This window comes from Populus alba, chromosome 8 (genome assembly GCF_005239225.2).
Source record: "Populus alba chromosome 8, ASM523922v2, whole genome shotgun sequence".
Taxonomy (NCBI): domain Eukaryota; kingdom Viridiplantae; phylum Streptophyta; class Magnoliopsida; order Malpighiales; family Salicaceae; genus Populus; species Populus alba.
The window spans coordinates 7,742,016-7,765,312 of NC_133291.1; the positions used below are offsets into that span (position 1 = coordinate 7,742,016).

At 35.7% G+C, this 23,297-nt stretch overlaps 2 protein-coding genes and 2 pseudogenes across 3 annotated transcripts; all 4 read left to right on the forward strand.

The window, feature by feature from the left end:
• Nucleotides 1-5,222: 5,222 nt before the first annotated feature.
• Nucleotides 5,223-6,686, forward strand: LOC118039962 (AP2/ERF and B3 domain-containing transcription repressor TEM1). Its single transcript, XM_035046812.2, has one exon. The coding sequence runs from the start codon at nucleotides 5,315-5,317 to the stop codon at nucleotides 6,422-6,424; it is 1,110 nt and encodes a 369-aa protein (XP_034902703.1). The 5' UTR covers nucleotides 5,223-5,314; the 3' UTR covers nucleotides 6,425-6,686.
• Nucleotides 6,687-9,375: 2,689 nt separating this feature from the next.
• LOC118039960 (methionine aminopeptidase 1B, chloroplastic) lies at nucleotides 9,376-14,378 on the forward strand. Of its 2 annotated transcripts, none has more exons than XM_035046810.2 (10): nucleotides 9,376-9,604; nucleotides 9,697-9,778; nucleotides 9,871-10,108; nucleotides 11,189-11,350; nucleotides 11,415-11,456; nucleotides 11,533-11,604; nucleotides 11,871-11,950; nucleotides 12,976-13,073; nucleotides 13,487-13,534; nucleotides 13,670-14,031. In XM_035046810.2, the coding sequence occupies exons 1-10, from the start codon at nucleotides 9,463-9,465 to the stop codon at nucleotides 13,717-13,719; spliced, it is 1,014 nt and encodes a 337-aa protein (XP_034902701.1). In that variant the 5' UTR covers nucleotides 9,376-9,462; the 3' UTR covers nucleotides 13,720-14,031. The 2 variants fall into 2 exon arrangements, with proteins under 2 accessions (XP_034902701.1, XP_034902700.1); XM_035046809.2 differs by lacking the exon at nucleotides 13,670-14,031 and adding an exon at nucleotides 14,067-14,378 and having other exon boundaries at nucleotides 9,380-9,604.
• Nucleotides 14,379-14,515: 137 nt separating this feature from the next.
• On the forward strand, nucleotides 14,516-16,655 carry LOC118039961 (allene oxide cyclase, chloroplastic-like; annotated as a pseudogene).
• Nucleotides 16,656-18,556: 1,901 nt separating this feature from the next.
• LOC118040042 (alpha-mannosidase 2-like) lies at nucleotides 18,557-20,744 on the forward strand (annotated as a pseudogene).
• The last annotated feature ends 2,553 nt before the right edge of the window (nucleotides 20,745-23,297 follow it).

The window sequence follows — 23,297 nt, forward strand, 5'->3', positions numbered from 1 at the left end:
TGCGCTGGTATTAAAATTAATTTTTAAAAAATAAAAAATATATTTTATTTTAATATATTTATAAATAAAATACACTTTAAAATACAACATCAAACAGAAATACAAAATATCTCAGAGCTTTGCCACGTCTTTCCAATTTCCTGTAAATAGCATTTTCGGAGCAATATATTTTGGATTCTATATATTCCCATTTCTCGAATTATTATCTTCACTCTCTGGTAAAAAAAAAATCGGCCAAATTAATTAATATTATCTAGTACAATATAATAGCAACTCAATTAAAAATAGAATCTCACAGTGTCAGGACAAAAGATCTTCATCTCAAATTCTTCCTTTTATTTTCCCATGAATTTAACCCATGTCTTATTAATGAATAAAAAATAGCAAGTGGTTCAATGTATCCTGCTATCTCTAATTAATAGTCTAAACACTAAAAATCCAAACTTGTCGAGTTCTTAGAGCTTAGATCAAGTTCGGCTATTGATCCAACAGCTCGTGTTGATACAAGGCATCCATTTGCAGAGGGAACTCTCGACACTTCATTACTTCTAAATATATATATTTATATAAAAAATACATAAAAATAATGTGTCGCTGACAGATTTTAAGCATCGAGTAGAGTAGGAAGCGAAGGTCTAAAACTATTCAATTCAAGAACTTCACTTTGAGTGCTTCTCATGTCTAAAATCAAAGGAGGAAAAAAAACAAAAAAAAAAAACTGCAGACATGCTATGCATAGATAAAAGTTGTGCAAGTGTGTATATAGTTCCAGGGTGAAGTATTTCACTGTTCTTTCACTAGTTTTGACTTATTGATTCAATATATACAATTAAATTGAAAAATCCATCAATCACGCAGTGTATATAAAAAATCTTTATTTATAGAAGAGTGTGATTGTTACGAGAATGAAAAAGAAAGAAAAAGGAATGTGGTAATTTAGCTAAATTTCTTCAACCATCCCCGTAACACATTCAACTGCTTTCTAACGATGGATCCAAATTCAACATAAAATTAATCTTTACTAACGCGAATAACCCAGCACTCTATTGTCTAGCCATTCGCCATCAGCCTGCTAAGGTTTTGGTTCTCGTGATGCAAGAGCTCATTAATACTTTTTTTTTTTGGGCACTGATCAGCTGGTTAATACTTCGTTAATTAGCTTGACATTTTGGTACTGGCGTTGTTGTTGTTGATGGTAATTTATTTTGTTGAAATCAGAGTAAATTGGCGACTTAATTTCCTATCAACATCCAAAAAAAAAAAAAAACGTAAAATGAGATCAATTATCCTTTCCTCTTCCGACATACCGAAAGCCATAGCCTCAAATTTCTAATTAATGCTGTGGGGTCATCAAATATTTGCAAACTCAACCTTGTGGGCATCATATATATTCATGTTTGCCCCCACCTCGGCATTAATTAATAAGAACGTACTGGTAAAACATAATTAATGATCATTAGGGAGTAGTAGCTTAATCTAAATCGCCTAAAGCAGATTAAGGATGCATCCAAATCAAAGATTCCCTGTATTGTGATTTCATCACAACGTGTACCATCTTTATTTACAATGTGAATTCAATAAACGTGACATGGCATGGCGTCGGTGGGAATGATGTGGCGTCGACATCTTAAGTCATATATTAAGTCATCGCCAACTGAAACAAACCCTAGGGAGTGGGAAAGTGATAACATGTCATTCACACACACACACACGTATTATGTTTCATTTAAGATAACCACAAACGTAATTTTTTATTGGAAAAGGCTGTATAAATAAAAGAGCACATGCTTTTGCTTTTGAGGCATACCACGCACTGAGCCAATTGGGATTTGCTGACGCCTGAGTAAATTTCCTCCGTCATCATCAAATATTGTTTGGTTGCCTTTGTGATGATAAGGGCGTGATACACATTTTGGGGTTAAAAAAATGAGAGTGTTATCTCTAAGAAGAACAGGCTACGTTTGTTTCTAATGAGAAAAGTTAAAATTTAGTGTAGATTGATCAAGAAAGCAACACGAACTATGTATATTCTTATCAAGAAATAAAGAAAACGTTTATCGAAAGTGAAAAGGATAAGCACGGGCAACTATTGAAGAGATAAAAATCATGATGGACAAATCACGCCCATTATTGAATTAAAGTAACCAAACAGATGAATTTGATGATGATTAAGAAGAGGAAAGCATATATTCATGGAACACGATAATCAAGATGTGCTAATCATACCTTTGCTGCAATTAGACCTTGAAGAGTGTTTTAAACCATTTACCACATTGTTTAGTGGAATGATACCAGGAAGCTAGACAGCATTGATTGATCTCTCTAACCTAATCCGGTAAATTAAAAAACAAATTAGCAATATTAACTGAAGTTCTTGACATGATTATCGAGGCCTCATTGTCACGTCCTATCTATACGTGTGCTCACGCATTTAACCTTACTCGTCATCAATGTGGTCATGCAGGTTGGCACATCAATCTAATTTAGGTTGCTAGATAATCTCCAACGTGATGTTAAGATATAAACATGATTTCATATATATATATATATATAGTCGACGAGGGGTCCGTAATTATAGTGATTACAAAAAGACGGGGAAATATTTGGTGTTTCACGCGAGGGAAAATTCTTCGGACAATTCGATGACAGTCATGGTGAAAATGGGAAGAAATTAGTTTAGAATCACATGTTTAATTAAATTGGAAAGATCATGACCAACAGTCCCCGTCTTCCAATATATATAGTTATAAAAAAATCGAGTCCAGAACGATGTACAGAGAATGGATTGATTTATTATTAAGTTGCTCGGTCTCGATAATTAGTTTAGTCGTGTTGACAATTTCTAAACAAAGCAAAATAATTGCATATCATCACGGGCATGCCATGCCAACTAACCACCACAAGGATAGTCTTCTTCTCTTTGAGCTATATCCAGTTCTTAATTTATCACTTTCCAATAATTAACTCCGCATAAAGAAGAACAGAAAGAAAAAAGAAGGAAAGAAATAGCACTCTTGAATTTGTATAACTAAATTATTCACAAGTGTGTTTTTGTTATTATAATATATAATGTTTTTTAACACTTTGTTTTAATTGAAAATATATTAAAATAATATTTATTTTTAATTTTTAACACAAATAAATCAAAATTATACAAAAAAAAATATTAATTTAATTCTTGAAAACTACCCTATACCAAACTAGTACTTAGTTCAGTACCCTGATTGTTCCACAAGGTGTGTGAGGAAAAAAAAAAAAGATGCTGAAAAGGGCATAACATCCACATAGACCCCAAATAAATCCAGTAAATGTAGTTTGCTAGCGTGGTAAATCATATAATTCATGTTCATTGCAATAATAACGCCCTCTCTCTGTCTCTAAGGACAGCCCTGCATTGTATTCACTCGTTCCCACTTGTAAGGAGAGGCAACAAAACAGAAAGACAGCTTTCCCGTATCACCACACATGAATACCGTACATGTACCTTAGATTTTTCTCAAAACATTTTTTTAAGTAATAATACAGAACAGTGTTAAATCAAGATTAAAACTAGCACTGTCATGATTTCCTGTTGATTAGCCTTTGATCAGTGGATGGAGGAAATCAGGTGGAATCTCAAATCGGGACCCACTCAGACACAAAACCATAGGCAGCGTAGCCAGGATGGTTTCGTCAACTTGCCATGTGGGCCTTCAGGAGACCGAGGCTCGTCCGTACAAAATACCCATATTATAGCATCACTTGCACCTCTCGTGTTATTAGCTTATCTCCATTATTGATTATACGATGGGACGGGAGCAAAAAGAAATTGTGCTGAACCAGATTCACTTGCCCACAATAAATAAATAAATAAATAAATAAATGCCGGGGCCCTCAGGAGATTGAATCTACCTGCGACCATTGGATCTAGATCCATCCAATGGCCTGGATTAAGGGATGGCTTGCATGCTATTAGTTACATGGAGGCATGAGCTGAATGCATGAACAAGCAAGGAAAGGGTAAAAAACAATCAAGAGGAAAGCCACTTGGTGACAGGAAATGTCAGGCGTTGGTTGGGCAAAATAATGGAATGATGATATTAATGAGGGGAGGGGTTTTTGATTTGAGAGATACTTAGGTGAACCTAGCCAATAAGACAAACCGAAGTTGTAGGAGGGCGAATCGAATGAAGCCAGGTGTCCTCTTACAGGAATTTCTTGTTGGGTGAGCCTTTGTCCCTCATGTCTATCCACCCCCATCAACTTACTGCTACTAACCAGCGAATAGCAATGGTTGTATTAATCTTGGCGAGGTCCACTGCCCATCATCCAAGTGGGAAGAAAACCAAACCCAACAGAAACCCTATCCCTATCCCTTTCTCCTCCTCGATGTTTATCTGGACTGGATTCTAACTGGTGAGCAACAACAAATAATACAGAAGATGGTTGTATTAATCTTGATGCAAGTACAGGAGGAGCGGAGGGCTTATGAGGTAGATATTTTTTAAAGTGTTTTTTTATTTAAAAATATATTAAAATAATATTTTTTAAAAATAATTTTTAATATCAACACATATTAAGGCCATTCAAAACCATTAAAAGAGTTCAAGTCAGCCTTGAGTTTGCTTTCCAATAGTCGCAAGTTCAAGTCCTTTCAGGACTGCTGGAAGCTTGTATAGTTGGTCATTTCAGGACATGTGAGATTAATTAAGCTACATGTTGGTTGGTCCAGATACCGACATTAATTAAAAAAAAAAACTATTAAAAGAAAATTAAGTTTTAAAAAATAAAAAATCAAGATTTGACCGCCCCGTTTAGAATGCAATGCAAACGGATGGGATAAGATATGAACTATCAAGTGTAGATGAGAAGGAAACAAATTAAAACAAGGAAGAGGAGACCATGCTTGGTAGTCAGCAGTAGCAGCAAGGCTCAGGGGGGATGAACTTAACTAAAAACACGGTCCACAATCATGTGAACCCCATCAACTTGTTGGCAAGGGCCCCACCCTACACACACTACGACCCTAACTCCATGAATCTTCCTAGTTCCTTACCATCTCCTCTTTGGGTTGACCCACCTCACCCACGTCCCATCTCTCCCCAAGACTACACAGTGCACCCCACCCCGTATTTCTTAATTTAACCCATAAAATCAAAAATTAAAATTACAATTAAAATTAAAATCCCAAAACTTTACCCAACACCTCTACCCTCTCTCTATATATATTCTCAAATCCTCACACACAACCCAAATCATACCTCTAGTTCGAGTCAACAAAAACACATTATTCCTCTCTTGCTCCTCTCTCTTTACAACAACAAAAGAAAAGGAAATGGATGGAAGCTGCGTAGATGAGAGCACAACTAGTAGTACCAATAACTCCATATCCATCAAACCAACCTCCCTCACTCCTTCTCTACCTCCAGCTACCACAACAAAATCACCACCCGAGTCACTTTGCCGTGTTGGGAGCGGCAATAGTGTGATTCTTGATTTGGAATCAGGTGTCGAAGCTGAATCAAGAAAGCTCCCTTCCTCTAAATACAAAGGGGTTGTCCCCCAACCAAATGGTCGCTGGGGTGCACAGATTTACGAGAAGCACCAGCGTGTGTGGCTTGGGACATTCAATGAAGAAGATGAAGCAGCGAGAGCCTATGATACCGCTGCGCAGAGGTTTCGTGGAAGGGATGCCGTGACTAACTTCAAACAGGTTAATGAAACTGAAGATGATGAGATAGAGGCTGCTTTTCTGACCACTCATTCAAAAGCTGAAATCGTTGACATGTTAAGGAAACACACGTACAGCGATGAGCTAGAGCAAAGCAAAAGGAACCAAAGGAGTAACAATGGGGTAAATGGGAAGCAATACAAGAATACAGCAAACTATGGGAGTAATAGTTATGACCATGGTTGTGGCCGGGTGTTGAAAGCGCGTGAACAGCTTTTCGAGAAAGCTGTGACTCCAAGTGACGTTGGGAAATTAAATCGGCTTGTCATACCCAAACAACATGCAGAAAAGCATTTTCCTTTGCAGGGTACATCAAGCTGTAGCACTAAGGGCGTGTTGCTTAACCTGGAAGATATGAGTGGTAAAGTGTGGAGGTTTCGTTATTCTTATTGGAATAGTAGCCAGAGTTATGTTTTGACCAAGGGGTGGAGCCGATTTGTAAAAGAAAAGAGCTTGAAAGCTGGTGACATTGTTTGCTTTCAAAGATCAACAGGGCCAGATAAGCAGCTTTACATTGATTGGAAAGCAAGAAGCGGGTCCAACCAGGTCCAGCCGGTTCAACCGATTCAGATGGTGAGGTTGTTCGGGGTCAACATCTTCAACGTACCTGGGATGGAAAATGGGTGCAATGGGAAGAGATCAGTGAGAGAAATGGAGCTTTTGTCGTTAGATCATCAGTATAGCAAGAAACAAAGGATCATTGGAGCTTTGTAACATTTTGTTTTCAGTGTTTTGGTTTTTGTCCATGTTTTTCTCTGCTTTTTTCTTGGCAATTTGTGAATTTTAGGAAAAGGTGTAGGGAGGGTGGGGTTTCATGAGGTGGTGGTGTAGCTGCTGCAAGTTGCGCAAAAGGGTAATTGTATATTATTTTGTTACAAGACAAAAGGCTGAAGAAAGCTTGAAATTAGGTGCAACAAAGTATAACGAAAGAAAAAAGAAAACTAGAAATGGATGACTGTCAATTTGTTTATGTTCACATCGCCTTTTGAACTGTTCTTTAATATTTCAATGTTGTTATGTAGCCTTATGGCTTCTGTTGGCTTTTCTGGTGCCTAAAACATATCTTCCGTGTTGACAAAATAATCTCATGCTCCATGATGAGATACGAGAGAGAGATTAGGTATGGATGGCACCTTTGTCCTCAAACAAGCTCATACTAATTGGCTGATTATCACTATAAAATCTTGTCTCGATTTAAAAGTGTTTTAACTTGGCCCCTAATCCCATTACATGTTCATACACACTTCCAGCCTACCTCTGTGGCACATGAAAATGATGGATATTTGTGGCACAAATAGAAGACAGCTCATCTTTGATTTGCCCAGGAAGGACAAGGTCTCAGCTGGCAAGTGGGAAAACCTTTTGCTTTTGAAAGCAATCCACAGGAAAAGTTATTTTTTGAGGTGATTGTTATTAAGTTTGAAAAATGATTTGAAGCTGCTTTCGAGCTCATTAGGCCTTGGTCTATGTAGCTTCTTACATAGTTATTAATATGTGTCTTCAGAGAAATTCGAAGGCCGGTGCTGTTCTTGAGATATTTCTTCCAGAATGACTATACATGTATAGAAATAGAAACATCTCCAGGATTTTAAGACAGGATCGGATATTTTCAAACACAATTGATTTAACAAGAACAGACTTTGCTTTTACTTTCTATGCAGATACAGACACCCTGGAGAGACCCACCTATCCAGTGTGCACGGGAGCTTGAGGAAGCGCTCCTTTCATGGAGTTTTCCTATTCATCAAAGGGAAAAAAAAATAAAATAACGAAGGTTTTCTGGACCAGCTGAATCTTGATTTCACAGTCAAATTTTCTTTCTTTCCTTCCAGTAAACAAACTAGTTGTAGTTCTTTTCAAATCTCGATGTTTGGCATATTAATTAATCTTCTCATTACACGTTAAACCCTGGTGGTAGATGGCAGCTAAATCCGCTCGATGCTGGCCTATCCCGGTGGCCTAAAGGTCACTGCCAATTAAATAAGAGCTTTGACGTTGCTAATCTAACGGAAAAATGTCAAACCATGAGTTATTGTCAACGAACAATATGGTAGTCAAAGCTGGGATTCAAAGAAATAAGCGTGACACTGTACAGTTATCCATGGCACCCTCCAAACCACACAAGATCATTGACATTTCCATCACTTAATTATGGGTTTCCAGATACTCACAGATTTGATTCCAAGTCTTCTAGTTGTTAAGGAGATGCATGATAAACTGTTTGCAGTTTCCTCAGTTAATTTTCCCAGCATTTTCTTCCTAGCCACGTTCCAAAAATATGTGAATATGGTTACAAATTCTTGCCAAATTAATTAGTTCTATGATATAATCCATTTTTTTTTAATTTATAATTAGCAAGATACTCATAGATCCTAGTTAAATGTACCAAATCACATCGATTCCTAAATCAACAGTCAAAGTAGCTCGTATAAAATTGTAATCAGACTTGAAATTAAAATGAATATTGGATATAAATATTGGACCGACTAAACAAAAAGAGATGTGAGCTGGACTTGCCCGCAACTTTGCGGAATTCTCCCTGTAGCATGCTTCGAAGTTTCTGAGTTGAAGAAAAGTCAGTCCATCCACCGAATCCAACATAGCATAGAGCAATTAGCAATTAACCTCTGAATTAACAAGGGTCCATATATATATATTAAAAGAAGAGATTGCATATCTAGTCATACATGTATATACAAAAATTAAAAATTCAGAAATTATTTGGAAGTGAGACTTGAACCTAACGTCTCCCTTCCCTGAATCTCCCGTGTGTATACTTGGAAGCCAGGGCAAGTCTATTACCATTTGCCCTGAGCTTGGTGGCTCGGCCATGTAAATCAACTTGACAAAGCGGCATTCCCCCATATGCTATGAGGACAACCATATATTTTCCACCCCATGCCTAACTTGTTCATTTTTCTTCTTTTACTTTTCTTTCAGGTATGGAAATGCAGAGCCAAACACCCAAGACCGTCTTGTCACTACCAAATCTAGTTGAGAAATTCGACTTCTTTTTGGCCAATTTACACATGGGTGTTGAAACATGTCTTTCCACAATATGGTGTTGCCACGATTGAAAAAAAAAAAGTTTGGTTATCCTAATTTGATTTATCTCGGAATGGTCTTTCTTCCTGTTGTTGTTTTTTTTGGGCATATAGCTGCACTGATTTCTACGATCAATATCTGATTGTGATATCGTTGTGTTCTTGGAACCATCCCAGGACTTCATCATAAAACTTAAAAGCCAAAGAACATTCTCGGTAATTCGATGCTATGCTGTTAAAAGCATCCTAGAACATTCTCTAATAACATTAAAGGACAAGCTCGTTTTCTTGACTTGTGTTTCTATTCTCGGAAGCATAGAAACTCGTTCAAGAAATTTCTTGTATTGCATGCCAAACCCAGATAAAAAAGAAGAAGCATGCTTCCACTTTTGTTGGCCTGGCTAGTGTTGTTAGTAAAGTGAACACCATGAAATTGTACCAGCAAAATAAAAGAAGAAAACGGATGTGTCAAAGTGCTCCCAAGTGAAATTTCAATGCATTTGCCATCACACATTTTGAAGGTCAAGGAGTGTCCAAATATCACAATATTGGCCTTATAACAAAGACCCACAACTGGCCCAGACCATATTAAAATGGGTCAGATGCCGAACCATCCGACCCATTAGTCCATTAACCGGCCCCGCTCTCTCTCTCTCTGGTTTATCCTCGTTTCTTTCTTTCCACTCTCGTTGTCCGCTGGAGAGAAAAATGGGTTTTGCTGCTTCAATGTCTTCCCCTCCCCCTCCTCTGCAACTTTCCTCCTCCTCCTCCTCCTCCTCCTCATCATCATCATCATGGTCAAAGTCAGCTCTTTTCAGCGTGACCCCAGTTTCCTTTTCTCCTCTAACTGGTAAAAGTCGCAAACTTTTGACTCTTTTTTACTAAACTCACTCCACAAAAATGTAGTCCTCCTCCTAAATGCTTTCAAATTACTAAATCCAGGAAAAAATGCACAGTATCGTAAACGACTCGTCGTATTGTCAAAGAGAGTTTCACCTCTAGAAGAGGCCATGAGAATCAGGAGGTACGCCTCTTGAAATTTGAAGTGATGATTGTGTTATGGTTACTTGCTTACTTTCTTGATTGGTTTGGCTGCGTTTTCTTTAATTTTTGTAGAGAACGGGAGCTTCAAAAGACGGTCAAGTTTAGAAAAAGGCCACCATTGAGGCGGGGGAGAGTATCGCCAAGGTTGCCAGTGCCCGATAATATTCCAAAGCCTCCATATTTAGGTTCAAATGAGTTGCCAGATATTTCTAGTGAGCATCAGATTCATGACTCTGAAGGGATTGTTAAAATGAGGGCAGCCTGCGAGCTTGCTGCTCGCGTTTTGGATAATGCTGGCAAATTGGTTAGGGTAAGTAGGAGCTCCCTTATGTTTTATGTTTTTGTTCTGTTTAGATGCCTATACTTTTTTGTTCTTGTTGACTTTGAATGATTTGGTATTTTATGTTAAGGTTTTGGTCCTTTATCTAGTAACGTTTAAGTCTATGTTTTGATAGTTAGTCAAGCAAACGTTAAAAAAATTTCTCACGGGATAGAAGCCATTGTATATGCTAGTGAACACTTTCAACGATGCAAAGCTGGAATTTTTAGCTAAGCAAAATGTCCCATGTCTTACTTTTTTGAATTTCAGTTAATTTTCCTGACTTCAAATTCCAATCTTTTAGCATTTCTGAAGTGTTTGTGTCAACTGCGGGGTGATTCTGGTTTTCACATGCTTGTCACGTTGGTTAAATAATTTTCTGGAAAACAAATGTTTATCCGTCAATTAATGATAACAAATCTCTTTAACAGTCATTAAACAGTCAAAGCCTTTGCTTGACATCGTGGTCAGTTGTTAATTGACTTGTTATCTAGGTGTTATGCATGAGCATGCTTTGATCAGAATTCATTGCAAATGACTTTTATGCCTGCTTAGGAATGCTAACACTTGTGCAATCTGCCACTTTCCAAATTTGAGCTTATTAAGGACAGGCCAGTATTTTGTGTGGTTATCTTATTAAGGACAGGCCGGTATGTATATTAATCCTATGATATTATTGTGTGGTTATCTTATTAAGGACAGGCCGGTATTTTGACCTTTCAACTTGCTGTCCCTTGAACACCTTTGAGGTGTTCATGTTCCTGTAAACAGAAATTCTCTTCAACTTTCGTGCATTGAAATTATGCTCTTAAGGTAGAATAGAACTGGAAAAAGGAGATAAAAGCTCTCATTTTCCCCTGACATTTCTTTACGAAATTGGTTTTTTTTTTTTTTTAATGATTTTGGAGGAGGATGTTTTCTGTTTGTTTTTTTTTTTTTTCCTATTTATCATGTGTGTGTGTGTGTGTATTACCCTTTGGGCATGTTTATACTTGGTGGCATTTGATACCAGAGATTTGTAAGATTATATGCTTTTGATACAGCCTTTACTTGTTTCTTTATCTCAATCAGCCATCAGTGACAACAAATGAGATTGACAAAGCAGTGCACCAGATGATCATTGATGCTGGTGCTTATCCTTCACCTCTTGGTTATGGAGGATTCCCAAAGAGTGTGTGTACATCAGTTAACGAGTGCATGTGTCATGGAATACCTGACTCCCGTCAGCTGCAGGTCTGTTTGTTGCTGCTTGTTTAACATGCATGTGGATCATTTCTGAACATTTTTTTCTGTGCAGGATGGTGACATAATAAATATTGATGTGACAGTCTACTTAAATGTAAGTTCCTGATTCACCTTTTTATCATTAACTTGGGTGGTTCCTTATACATAATATGTTTCCCTTTGCCTGCTAGGGCTATCATGGAGACACTTCAAAAACATTTCTGTGTGGGAATGTCAATGATGCTCTTATGCGTCTCGTGAAGGTGAGTTATATTTTGTACAAGTAATAATAACAGCTATTTCTCTTTGTTGATAGCTTTGCAGATTGGAGCCATGACTATTTAACAATCTCTAATTAATTGATGAAGTTGTACTTCGGCAACTGATTCCTGCTTTGCCAATTTTTGTCAAAGAAACCTGCATATCCCTCTATATTGATGATATAATAGATATTTGAGTCCTTTTTTCTGTTTTGCATTCACCAGAAATGGTATTCAGGCATGGACCTCATTTATACCTCTGTCTGCAGGTGACTGAGGAGTGTTTGGAAAGAGGGATAGCTCTATGTAAAGATGGTGCTAGTTTCAAGAAAATCGGAAAGAGAATTAGGTATTGTGGCTGTTTTACCTTTTTGGTTGGAATGGGAAGAGAAAAATTTTACTGTGCTGGCTTACTATATTAGAATCATGGTGTGATATTCATTCTCACAGTTTGGTACTCACATAAAATAGCAATAGTTTACAGGTCATTAGCATTTTTTAAACCTGATTGATTATTAGTTATTTATTGTGCACTATTTTCATTACTTTTAATTTTTCAATATTATTTCATTTCCTATTTCCCAGAAAATTTCTGATGTTTATCTATCTAGTAAAGTTACTAGTACATGAGTGGAATTCAATGCAGTCATATTCTTGGATATGTATAACAAATCTCCAACCAAATGCAACCTCTTTTGAAGGGTTGAGTTCAGCTAATTCTTTTGACAAGGTTGAACCTAGTTCTTTTGCTTAAAAAGAATAGAACTAAGTTTCTGTTACCTTAAAGCAAACTAGACTTGAGGATCATTTTTTTTTTAAATTCCACTGGATAGAGTATATCTCTCAAGTAGCTGATATAACAGTAGGTATAATTTGGAAAACCAGTTGAAACATAAAAGGGAGAGAGAAGTGGATTAGAGACAAACTATTCACAATGGAGCTACAATTCATTTGATGACAGCTTTTCATAGTAATTAGTCATCATTTCTTTTGTTTATCATTTCCTAGATAATTTATAAGATTGAGTTAAGCAATTGGATTACCTAAACCTACTTTCTCCAGATCGAATGATTTGTTACCAAGTGTTGTGGTTGGTTGTGGACTGATCAATGGTAATTGGTTTATTTATGGAAAATTTATGAAAAGCACAAAACTTGTGAAGTTACTGTATGATCATTTCATTTATCAATTATATTTTTATCTATAGGTAATTGTATAGTAACGGATTTTTCATGATTGTATTTGCTAAAATATCACCTGAACTTGATGGATTTGTCCGTAGGTGGTGAGGATAAAAACTTCATTCTTGTGTATTTGTTATTTGATGGCAACTTAAACTTTTTATAACATTACACACTTGGTTGATTGTCTCAGTGAGCATGCTGAAAAATATGGTTATGGTGTGGTGGAGCGTTTTGTTGGACATGGCGTAGGGACTGTATTTCATTCTGAACCATTAATACTACATAATCGTAAGTATCTCTTCACAAAAATATTTTACTGTTTTGATTTTTTTGTCCATTTTTTTTAAGTTTCGAGGAGGTGAAGTTGAAACATTTTGTATATGGTCCAGTCTGTTTCTTCTGCGCTGTGCTTTGCACTAATAACTCAAGAGGCCTATCCCTTTTTTGTTTCATTTTCCCTACTGATAATCCATTTTAATTTTCCAATGTTTAAAATAGTGGAAATATTTTTATGGACCTGTTATTATTCAAGGATAAACAAATGGAATGCCTTCAAATGCATCATCTTTGTTCAAGTCAAAGATTGACTGAATTTTTTTGTCTACAAAGCTTCCTTGTGTAGTTTCATTAAAAATCTTTTTTCACATGCTGTTGAACATTCATCCTAAAAAATTCGCTAATTTTGTCTAATTGTCTGTCAGGCAATGACAGGCCTGGCATCATGGTTGAAGGTGAAACTTTTACCATTGGTGAGTTCATTTTCTAAATTTCCAGAGTTGTTTGCCTTTATTTGACAACTGTAATCTGTAATCCTTGCTTTAGTTTTTCACATATCCATTATTATTTCTTGTTTCTTTTAGTTTGATCTGCTACATATTCTGCAGTGCATTTCAAATATGCTTTTTACTTGTCGTACACAATTTCCTTGCGCTGAACCATGCTGTGTTTGCATCAAGGAGGACCCAGAGTGACATTACTAATCTAGCTACCGCTCAATTATCATATAGCAGTACACATTGCACGATCCTACCCTTATCAGTGTTTTCTAGCTGAAAATAGAGTATATTTGGCATCTTCCGTGATTTTGTGAACAAAATCAAATTGTCAGGACATTTTAATTAAACCTTGCGCTGTTCTATAATTAGATAAATTCCTTGTGTCCATGCTAATCAGATACATTTCTTTTCATTGAAGGAGGTAAAAAAACAAGTATAATGCTGAACAACTGTTATTTTGTTTCATACCACCTTTATGCCTCTCATTTTAAACCTTTTTCTACAGAACCAATACTTACAATAGGAAGCACTGAGTGCATAACGTGGCCTGACAACTGGACAACTTTGACAGCTGATGGTAGTCCTGCAGCACAATTTGAGCATACCATTTTAATTACTAGAACTGGTGCGGAAATTTTGACAAAGTGTTAAATCATTGTAATTTACTATATTTTTGGCCCCAATATCTTTTCCTCACGTTTTTTTAAGTAGATACTGTAGGATCCAATTCTGGTTTTATACATGTGGGTTCCTCTAATGCTTGAAATTTAATCATTCTAGATTGGTAAAGAAGCAAATCTTGATTTGAGAGGTTCAATTCCCAAGGACTAGGCAAACAATGCGAGTCAGGTTATAGTTTATGGATTAGGAAAGTAGATAGAAGAAACCAGACTTCCATTAATGGCTGCTGGACTAGTTCTGCTATACCTAAGACATGCTTATACTATTCTTGAATGACCTCTTCTTCTTTTTTTGGCAACTATATCATTGATTTAGGTAATTCTGATTCTAAGTTCGTGTACCTTTTCTTTGTAGTTCAAACTATAGTAGGATATATGGTCTCGTCTTTAGTTCACTTCATTCGTTGCCTGCCGTCCCTCCATTTGATCTGATCATGGGGCTTGCTGGTTAGATTCGAATCTATTGATTCAATGACGACCAGCATTTGCCGATGTCATTATTGTGGCAAGGAACTGGTGGAGATGTATTCTTAAAACTGTCTGAATATAGGATTTGCCCTCAGGGTCGAACCATAAAATTAAAAGGCAAGGAAGATTTTTTCGATGACAAGTGTCACAAGACAAGCATGGTTTCTTTTTTTTTTTTTTTTTCCTGTGTTTTTATTTTAATTGGTTCTGGGCCAATGCTATCTATCTATGTTGATTTCTCTCGAACCTAAATTAGTCTCTGAGACGGCGCACTAGTCTCTACTACAGACAAGCACGATAGTTGTTTTCTTTTGGACAGGGGAGTGGAGTTTATTTTATTTAATTGACTAGGACATGGAATAGAGACTTCTTTCACGTGTTTTACTCCGTCCGATTGTGTTGACCCGTAACTTCCTGGAAACACCTACCTGCCTCGTGTGGAATCCGTGATGCCTGAATCCGGGTGGGTGAATAGTCAACGATTTAACCCTAGCTCTTCTTGTGCACTGATGGGGTGGACGTGCAACATTTTGCAAGTGGGTGTTATCTAACCAAGGATCCCAGTGGCATTCTCTTGAGGAAATGAAGCACTAAAGATGGCATTAGTTACCTCATCTGGAATGGTATTTATAAGTTCTGAAATTGATTATTGTTTTTAGTTTCTTTGAAGCCATTAATGGAATTACTAAACGACTGTCTTGTTCTTGTAGAGGGAAGAGGAAGCTCCGTCCAAGCTACCAACCGACTATGTTCATAGAAATGAGCTGCTTGCAAGTTTATTGCTACCGTAGGCCATATGAGAGGCCCCCTCCACGAAATTTAATTAAATGATTTTGATCTTTCCACATGACGACCGTTCACATGCGGCCCAGCTCCACTTCTCCATTTTCCACGAAAAAAAAAAAAAAAAAAAAAATCCCCACGTGTTCAACATGAAATATTTGAAAAATCTTCTCTCTATATAAAGAATGTACCATTTCTACATGGTTTGAGCTGCCTATCTTGATTCTCGGCACTCTCTCCTCTATCTATCTTTCTATCGTCACCGGCATCATCAATGGCCTCTACAAGCTCTCTCAAGCCAATCTCTTCTCTCGGACTCACAAACCCAAGATCCCAATCTCTCTTCCAATCCCAACAACAATTGGGTTTCACTCACTCACAAGGCTTTGCAATTAAACACCTCAAACTCTCCAAAGCAACTCATGATCAAGATCATTTCTCAACAAAAAGAAGCTCCAAGGACTTCACCACCAGAGCTTTCTTCTTCAACAAGAAGCCTAAGTCCCCTCCAGTATCTCCAAAACCAAGTAAGTTAAACTACTTAAACAATATGATTCGCTTTAAAAACAATGATCTTGTTTATATTACTTGATTGATGAAGTGATTTTCTCTTTTTTAGCTAAAGTTCAAGAGCTGAATGTTTATGAAATCAACGAGCGAGACAGAGGCAGCCCAGCCTTTTTAAAACTGAGTCAAAAACCCCAAAACTCTCTCGGTGACCTTGTGCCTTTCACCAACAAGCTTTACTCTGGAGACTTACAGAAACGGCTAGGTATAACTTCTGGTCTCTGTGTAATAATCCAAAATGTGCCAGAAAAGAAAGGTGATAGATATGAGGCAATATACAGCTTCTACTTTGGTGATTATGGTCACATGTCAGTACAAGGAGCATACCTGACCTATGAGGATACCTACCTAGCTGTGACTGGTGGGTCTGGGATCTTCGAGGGTGTGTATGGACAGGTCAAGCTGCAGCAACTTGTGTTTTCCTTTTCAAGTTGTTTTAACACTTTCTATTTGAAGGGGAATTCCTGATTTGCCAGCTGAACTTCTGGGACAGCCAGTCACCCCATCGCCAAGCGTGGAACCGGCTCCTGCTGCTAAGGCCACGGAACCTCTTGGGATTATCCAAAACTTCACTAATTGATCCATTTTGGTTTATTTTTTAGGCTTAATTTTCTTTTTTCTCATTTTCTTTGCAGTCAATGTTTGTTTCTCGCCGGAGAAATTAATTCTCAACGATGTATCTGGGGGGGGGGGGGGTTGTTTGTTTTTTTTGTAGTGTTGCCGTTATTTTAAATTAATATTTTTTTATATTAATATTAAAATATATTTTTTAATATATTAACAATCAAAATAAAAAAATAAGTAAAGATAACAAATAGCACGCGTTGGGTACCTGCTACACCCATTTGATGCCATCAGGTTCTAATGCACATGATGGCTTGCAATCCGGGACCAATCAGGGGTTGGTAGGGGTGGCATCGCCACGGTAAGAGGATTGGCGGTGTGCCAGATACATAGCGGTTTTTTATCTATCCGATAAATATTAATTAAATTATGCTCAATATATATTATATATATATTGCTTCTAAGAGAGCTCCTTTCGTTACCAGTACCTATTAATTTATTAAAAAAACCTTTTGATATACAAGGATTTGGTTGCAAGATTGTTTTAAGGCAGCTACTGTTTTTTCTCTCAGAAAGTATTGAGGATCAAACACTTCCAATTAGGACTTATTTGTAAAAATGACATTTCAAAGACCAAATTTAACTTTCTAAGAAATTATTGGAAGCAACAAGAAAAATCAAAACAAAGATTAAGAGTAGAAAAATGAAGGGGCGAGAAAAAAAATCACAAAAGCATGCAGCTAAAAACCATAAAAAACCTAACCCAAAACATCATTGAAGTCCACAATCAAAATAGATGAAAAGGTGAAGTATTTTACCTACATAATTTATTTTTTATTAAAAATTAACTAAATTAAATTAATATTAATGACGCATCAATCAATAGAAGTTTTGTGCACATGAACTTGATCAAGTAATAGGTAATTTAATTTAGCCTACATGAAGTTTTGTGCTCTATTTATTCATTTGTTATTTTGACTCTTTTTTTTTCCACTTGCCTTGCATTTTTTTTTCTTTCAATAATCTCTCATTGAAAAGATAAAGATAAATAAAACTCAGAATTATAAGAATGCTCTTAACATGTCCTTTGGAAAAATGTCACCAAACTGTGCTCGGAAATCATAGCATTTCGTCAAATAAACGGATAAACTACAATTTAGTCCTAATTTTGGGCTACTTCGTCTTGGCACTCAATTTAGATTTATTTACAGTTATCAACATTTTTTATATATATATATATATATAAAATATTCGATGGCACTGGTGGTTCGGTCCATTATTAATTTCTATTACTGCTGATGTTGATAAAAAAGGAAAGGATTGCAAGAACTCATCTCGAGTCGCTGCAGACCATGTCAAGGTTCGACATCCTCCCTCGTGATTGTTTATATTTTTTTTTCTTGAGAGCATTGCTAAAATACTTTCTGTCAAGGTCAAGCAATAAAACTGGGCTTAAAACATCCTCGCGAATAGGAAAGAGTTAGGGCTTAACGTCGTTACCATCGGGCCCAACACATCCATCAGGCTTCAAGAGCTGGGCTACAAAATCTTGTGATCCAAGGATCGTCAAAGATTTGAGGCTCTTGACGAGCAACCAGTGTTGTGCAATAACTTGAAACGAAGCACGAAGAAATGTTACTGTGTAATTTCTTGATTTAGATTGCACGCGAATCAGTAGAAAAGGGAAGCTGGAGAACTTTTGAAAAGTTCCTTTCAGCAGCACCACTATAGAAACCTCGATTACTTTACCTTCAACCATTTATCGTCGGGCTGGCAAGCGAACCAATTTATTTTAATTGGAGGGGATTGCAGGACGATGAGATGCACTTGCTCTTTTCCACGTAAAATAATTTGCTGTCTGTCACAAGCGCTCTGGAATTAGGAGGGTGAATTGTTTCAGTTTGCTCTGTTCTCAATCGCAAGATGATGAGCAATGGTGGGTGGTGATGAATGTGAGGAGTATGGAGATCAAGTAGACATTGTAGATCCTGGTGGGGATGACTTTGAAGATCCAAATGAGCATGCTGAGGGAAGTACTGGTATTTTTATATACATAATGCCCTTCTATTCCTGTGATATTTCTCATACTTGTGGACCGAGCCTGCTATTTGTTGTGAAACTGATTTTGCTCGAAATGGCATGGCATTAATTATGAATTGTTGTCATGGGGCAAACATCCAGTGGGAAATCAACCAGTGGAAAATATCCAGGAGAGAGCACATAAAGCTACTGGATCAATACAGGAAGAAATTAACTCTGTACCGGACTAATACTCTCCTTGTTCCTCTTGGTGGTGATTTCTGTTACATTAGTATTGATGAAGCAGAGGCTCAGTTTCAGAATTACGCCGGTTAACGTTTTATTTTTGATTACATCAACTCTAATCCCAGTTTAAATGCAGAGGCACACTTTGGTACTTTGGATGAGTACTTCCGAACTCTTCGTGGAAAGGCTGACAGGATAAACTATTCACTTCCTGTAGAGGCTGGCTCTGATCAGATTGGAGGTTTTTTCAATCTTTATCAGGTGACTTTCTTTTTACTTATGCTGACAAAGGCAACTGGACTATTGGAGTGGCTATTACATCTCAAGGCCTTTCTTTAAGGCTGTTGAATCGTTGGTATAGAGCAAACACTTCGTGCAGTCGAGGTAATGATGGCTTCGTGGCATACCTATTGCCAGAGAGCACAATGTGAAAAATTGGCCACAAGATGACACTGCAATGGGGAATTTAGTTCTTTTCCAACATCATGACGGGGTAACTGGCACTGCTAAGTATCATGTTGTTTGGGACTCTGGAACTCGAATGCATAATTCTTTACAGGGCCTTCAAATTTTCATGTCCAAAGCTAATTGAAGTACTGTCTTCTTGGTATTCGCCATGATAAATCTGACATAACCCATCTCCAGTTTGAGTCAGAACAGGTGAGGTCTAAATATGATGTCCAACCAGTGTTTAAGGCAATCGATGCTCGCGAAGGAACCTCACAATATGTTGAGTTTTCTAATCCCTTGGAGCAAAATAGAGAAGAAATCGCGAATGCCTTATTGTTAACATGCAGATGTTACTAATTCTGGATTCAAACTGGACTTTGTGTTCGAAGTCAGCGTCCTCTGAATAGCAGCACGATAAAGGCAACACTTTTACTGGAAAGGCATAGTGTCTCTGGAAAGCTTCTGTTACTGCATGGGGTTGCAAACATATTATGTTGCTAATGGCTTTGTGAGAAGTGAAAAGGTAAAACCAGCAAGACTTGAATACTTCTCGACGTCCAATGCATCTTCTTGCCCTGCTCCATATGATTGCTCCAAAATCGAAGGTGGCGTGGATGAAATTCAAAATCAAAATCAAACTCTCAACTTTGATATCAAGCATGGTCTGCTGCGGAAAAGAACTCAAAACGATGGATGGTTAGAGATCAGGCTTGACTGTCGTTTGTCAAGAGATGATGGACATGGTCTTGGGCAAGGAGGGATGGATAATCATCGCCCAATGAATGCGATCTTTCACATTTTTTTTTGAGTTCAACATTTTTTCCACTTTAGATCTTGTTTCCAATCCTCTTCCCTTCAGCCCTTCTTCTCCCTCACGGTGTTGGTGCTCCGTTGAATTATCCATTGCCAGAGGCACCGATCGCTTCTTTTCTCTTTTGTTTCCTTGATCTTTCACATCTCAGGTGATGAGGGCAAAAAAAATCTATCCCAAGTCCCACCTAGAACATCTCGACCACCAGAAAATATCAAACTGAACTTCTATTGGTGCCGGAGTTAATTTCATTTGCTCAAAGAAAAGGCCTGTAGCTAGTACTTGTATGAACATCACACGGACCTATCTGTATCTGAAATTGATGAGCTAGGCAATTATGGAGAGAAATAATTTCCATGATTTTCCTAAAAAGCATCGGTGCCTTGAAGAAGATTAAGAAACCATGTACTCTTACATAATGAATTAGCCATCTTTATCTTGTTTCTTTAAAGAAAAAATCATGGTAGCCTGGTGAATCTTTCACCGTCGTCCGCCCTTTAAATTCTCTTCCCTTTCCTTGCTCTTTTTAATAAATTCAAATTTAATTTCATGTGTTTTTGGATCTGATTTTTTTTTTCTTCTGGTTTAATCTCCGGTTTTGTTTCATTTGAATGAAAGTTTTTATATTTTATCTTTCTATTTAAAAAAATATAGCATTCTTTCATCCATTATGGTGAAATGGGTCCTAGGACTCTTTGTTGTATGGAAAAAAAATGATTTATAAAAATCAGTTTCTAATTTTTTTTTTTTTATCATTAATAAAGTTCATCCACAAAAATATTTTTCAGTCAAAAAAAATTTAACTTAATTTTTAAAAATATATTTTCTCTTACTTGTTTGTTGGGAAATAGTTTATATAAAAAGTGACTTATGTTTTTATGTTTGGGAGTATCATAAAATGAAAAATATTTTCTAATATTTAATTATAAATAAAAAATAAATTTAGAAAAATAACTTATTAATATTTTTAACATTTTTTTCAAGTTTATTAAAAAATAAGAATCAAATCTAACATATGAAAAGTTGAAGGAGGGTGAAATTGAAAAATAAATCAAATTTTTTAACTTATTTTATTTAAAATAAGTTAAAAAATTGATTTGTTCTTTTTTTCAAAATAAATAAAAATAAAAAAATATGACCGAAAGTGATTGGTAAAAAAATTCAATTAAAAAATATTAAAAAAACAAATAAAATCACAATAATGAGTACTAAAATTGATATAAAATAAAATCATATCAAATTCTAAGGAATAAAATTGAAAAAAAATCCAAAACAAAATACATATCAATCAAAAAATTAAGGACCAATTTTGATATGATTAATAAATACATGAAGTTTTTGAATTTTTTCGTAACTTCTAAAAAATGCATTCCATTCAAAAATAAAATAAAAATTCTTATAAATCATGCCAATTTTTCTTTGATTAGAGAATATTTTTCATTGAATAAATTTTTTTAATGATAAACAAATATTGAAAAATTAGTTTCTAAAAATCATTTTTATGAAACAAACGAGGTAATTTGGGAGGAATATAATTTTCAAAAGTTGTGAAAAAAAAAATCATGTTTATTTTTAATTATATTAAATTTAGTGATTAATTTTTTTATTAGCGATATATTTTGTTTTGATTTTTTTAATTCCATCCATTAAAATTTGATTTAATTTTGTTTTTATATCAACCTTTATTTTTTATTTTTTTAATTGTTATTTATTTTTCTCTTATTATTTTTTTTATCTATCAGTTTGGGTTCTTATTTTTTTATTACTATTTTATTTTATTTGAAATAACTTATAAAATAAGAATTTTTTTTAATTTTTTTTATATCAGATTTTGGTTTATATATGTTTATATTATTGTTTTTTATTTGAAATAATATATGAATTAATTTATTATTCTTTGACTTTTTAATTTGAAAGAATCTAAGAAATTGAGTCACGCGCTTGAATAGCGAGTAGGGGAAATAATGATTAGGAAAGGCACAAAAACAAGGAAAGAGTGGTGGGGGGACGGAATGAATGGGACGTGGGGATTGGGAATTGGCCGCCCTTACAAGGCGTGAGAAGCCAGCCACGTTAACAAGAAGGATCACGTAAAATGCATTATCTTCAGACCTAATCACACGCCGCATCGTCCAGTGCGTAATTCACGCTCAGGTTCAAACTCACAAGATCTCTGTTTCTCCTTAGTGTGCGTTTGACTTCTTGGTAACGGTCTGAAAAAAATATAAAAAAAATTGTAATTTTTTTAATCAATATCTCAAAAGATAATTTTTAGTGATAACGATATGCGGTGGATAAGGTTTAAATAGATACCTTTGGTATATTCCATGGTATAAGCAATAGCTTGAACGAACATAAAACAAAATCCATGTCAAGATCCCGCCTATTTATCGTAACAAAAACTAAAAGAACTCATAGTTCTGGTACACACACTCACATTTTATTATGAATTTTTATAGTAAATTATCATTTTACCCTTGACAATTCAGCTCTTATAACATTCTTTTAAAGGTAATATAATATTTTTCACGAGATATATATATTTTCTATTACAAAATTAAATAGAGATAGATAAGTCTTTTAATATTTGATCTACACGGTATAATATCTAATACATCATTAGATTTTTAATTTTATTAACAGTAAAAGTAAAATTGTTTTTGGTTTTTTACTTCTTCTTAGCATAGTATAGTTATAGAAGTGCCATTAGAGTAAGTAATTTATAGATATGAGGTTTTTTTTGCCTTTTTATTATGTTTTTTCTATTAATATTGTATGAAGTCAGGGAAAATTTGATATTTGCATAAATTTTATTAAAAAATGAAATGTTGATGGCTTGTGTAATGCATCCGAGTGGTCCAACACCACATTTTAGGGTAGCTTTTGATGCATCTTGCCATCTCCTTCATAGTAGTTTGATGCGTGTAGCCGTTACATATATGATGGAGCTTCAACGATTTTTTTTCTCTCCCTTTTTTCTCTCTCTTCAACTTTAAAAAATATGCAATCCTTGCAAAAAATCAGTTGAGTGAGCGTGTTATTTGTAAAATTTATCATATTTGGTCTTTATTTTTTTAATTGTATCAAAAATTTTTTTCAATTTGATCGTTTGAAATTTGATTTTTATATCAAAGTTATCATTTTATTT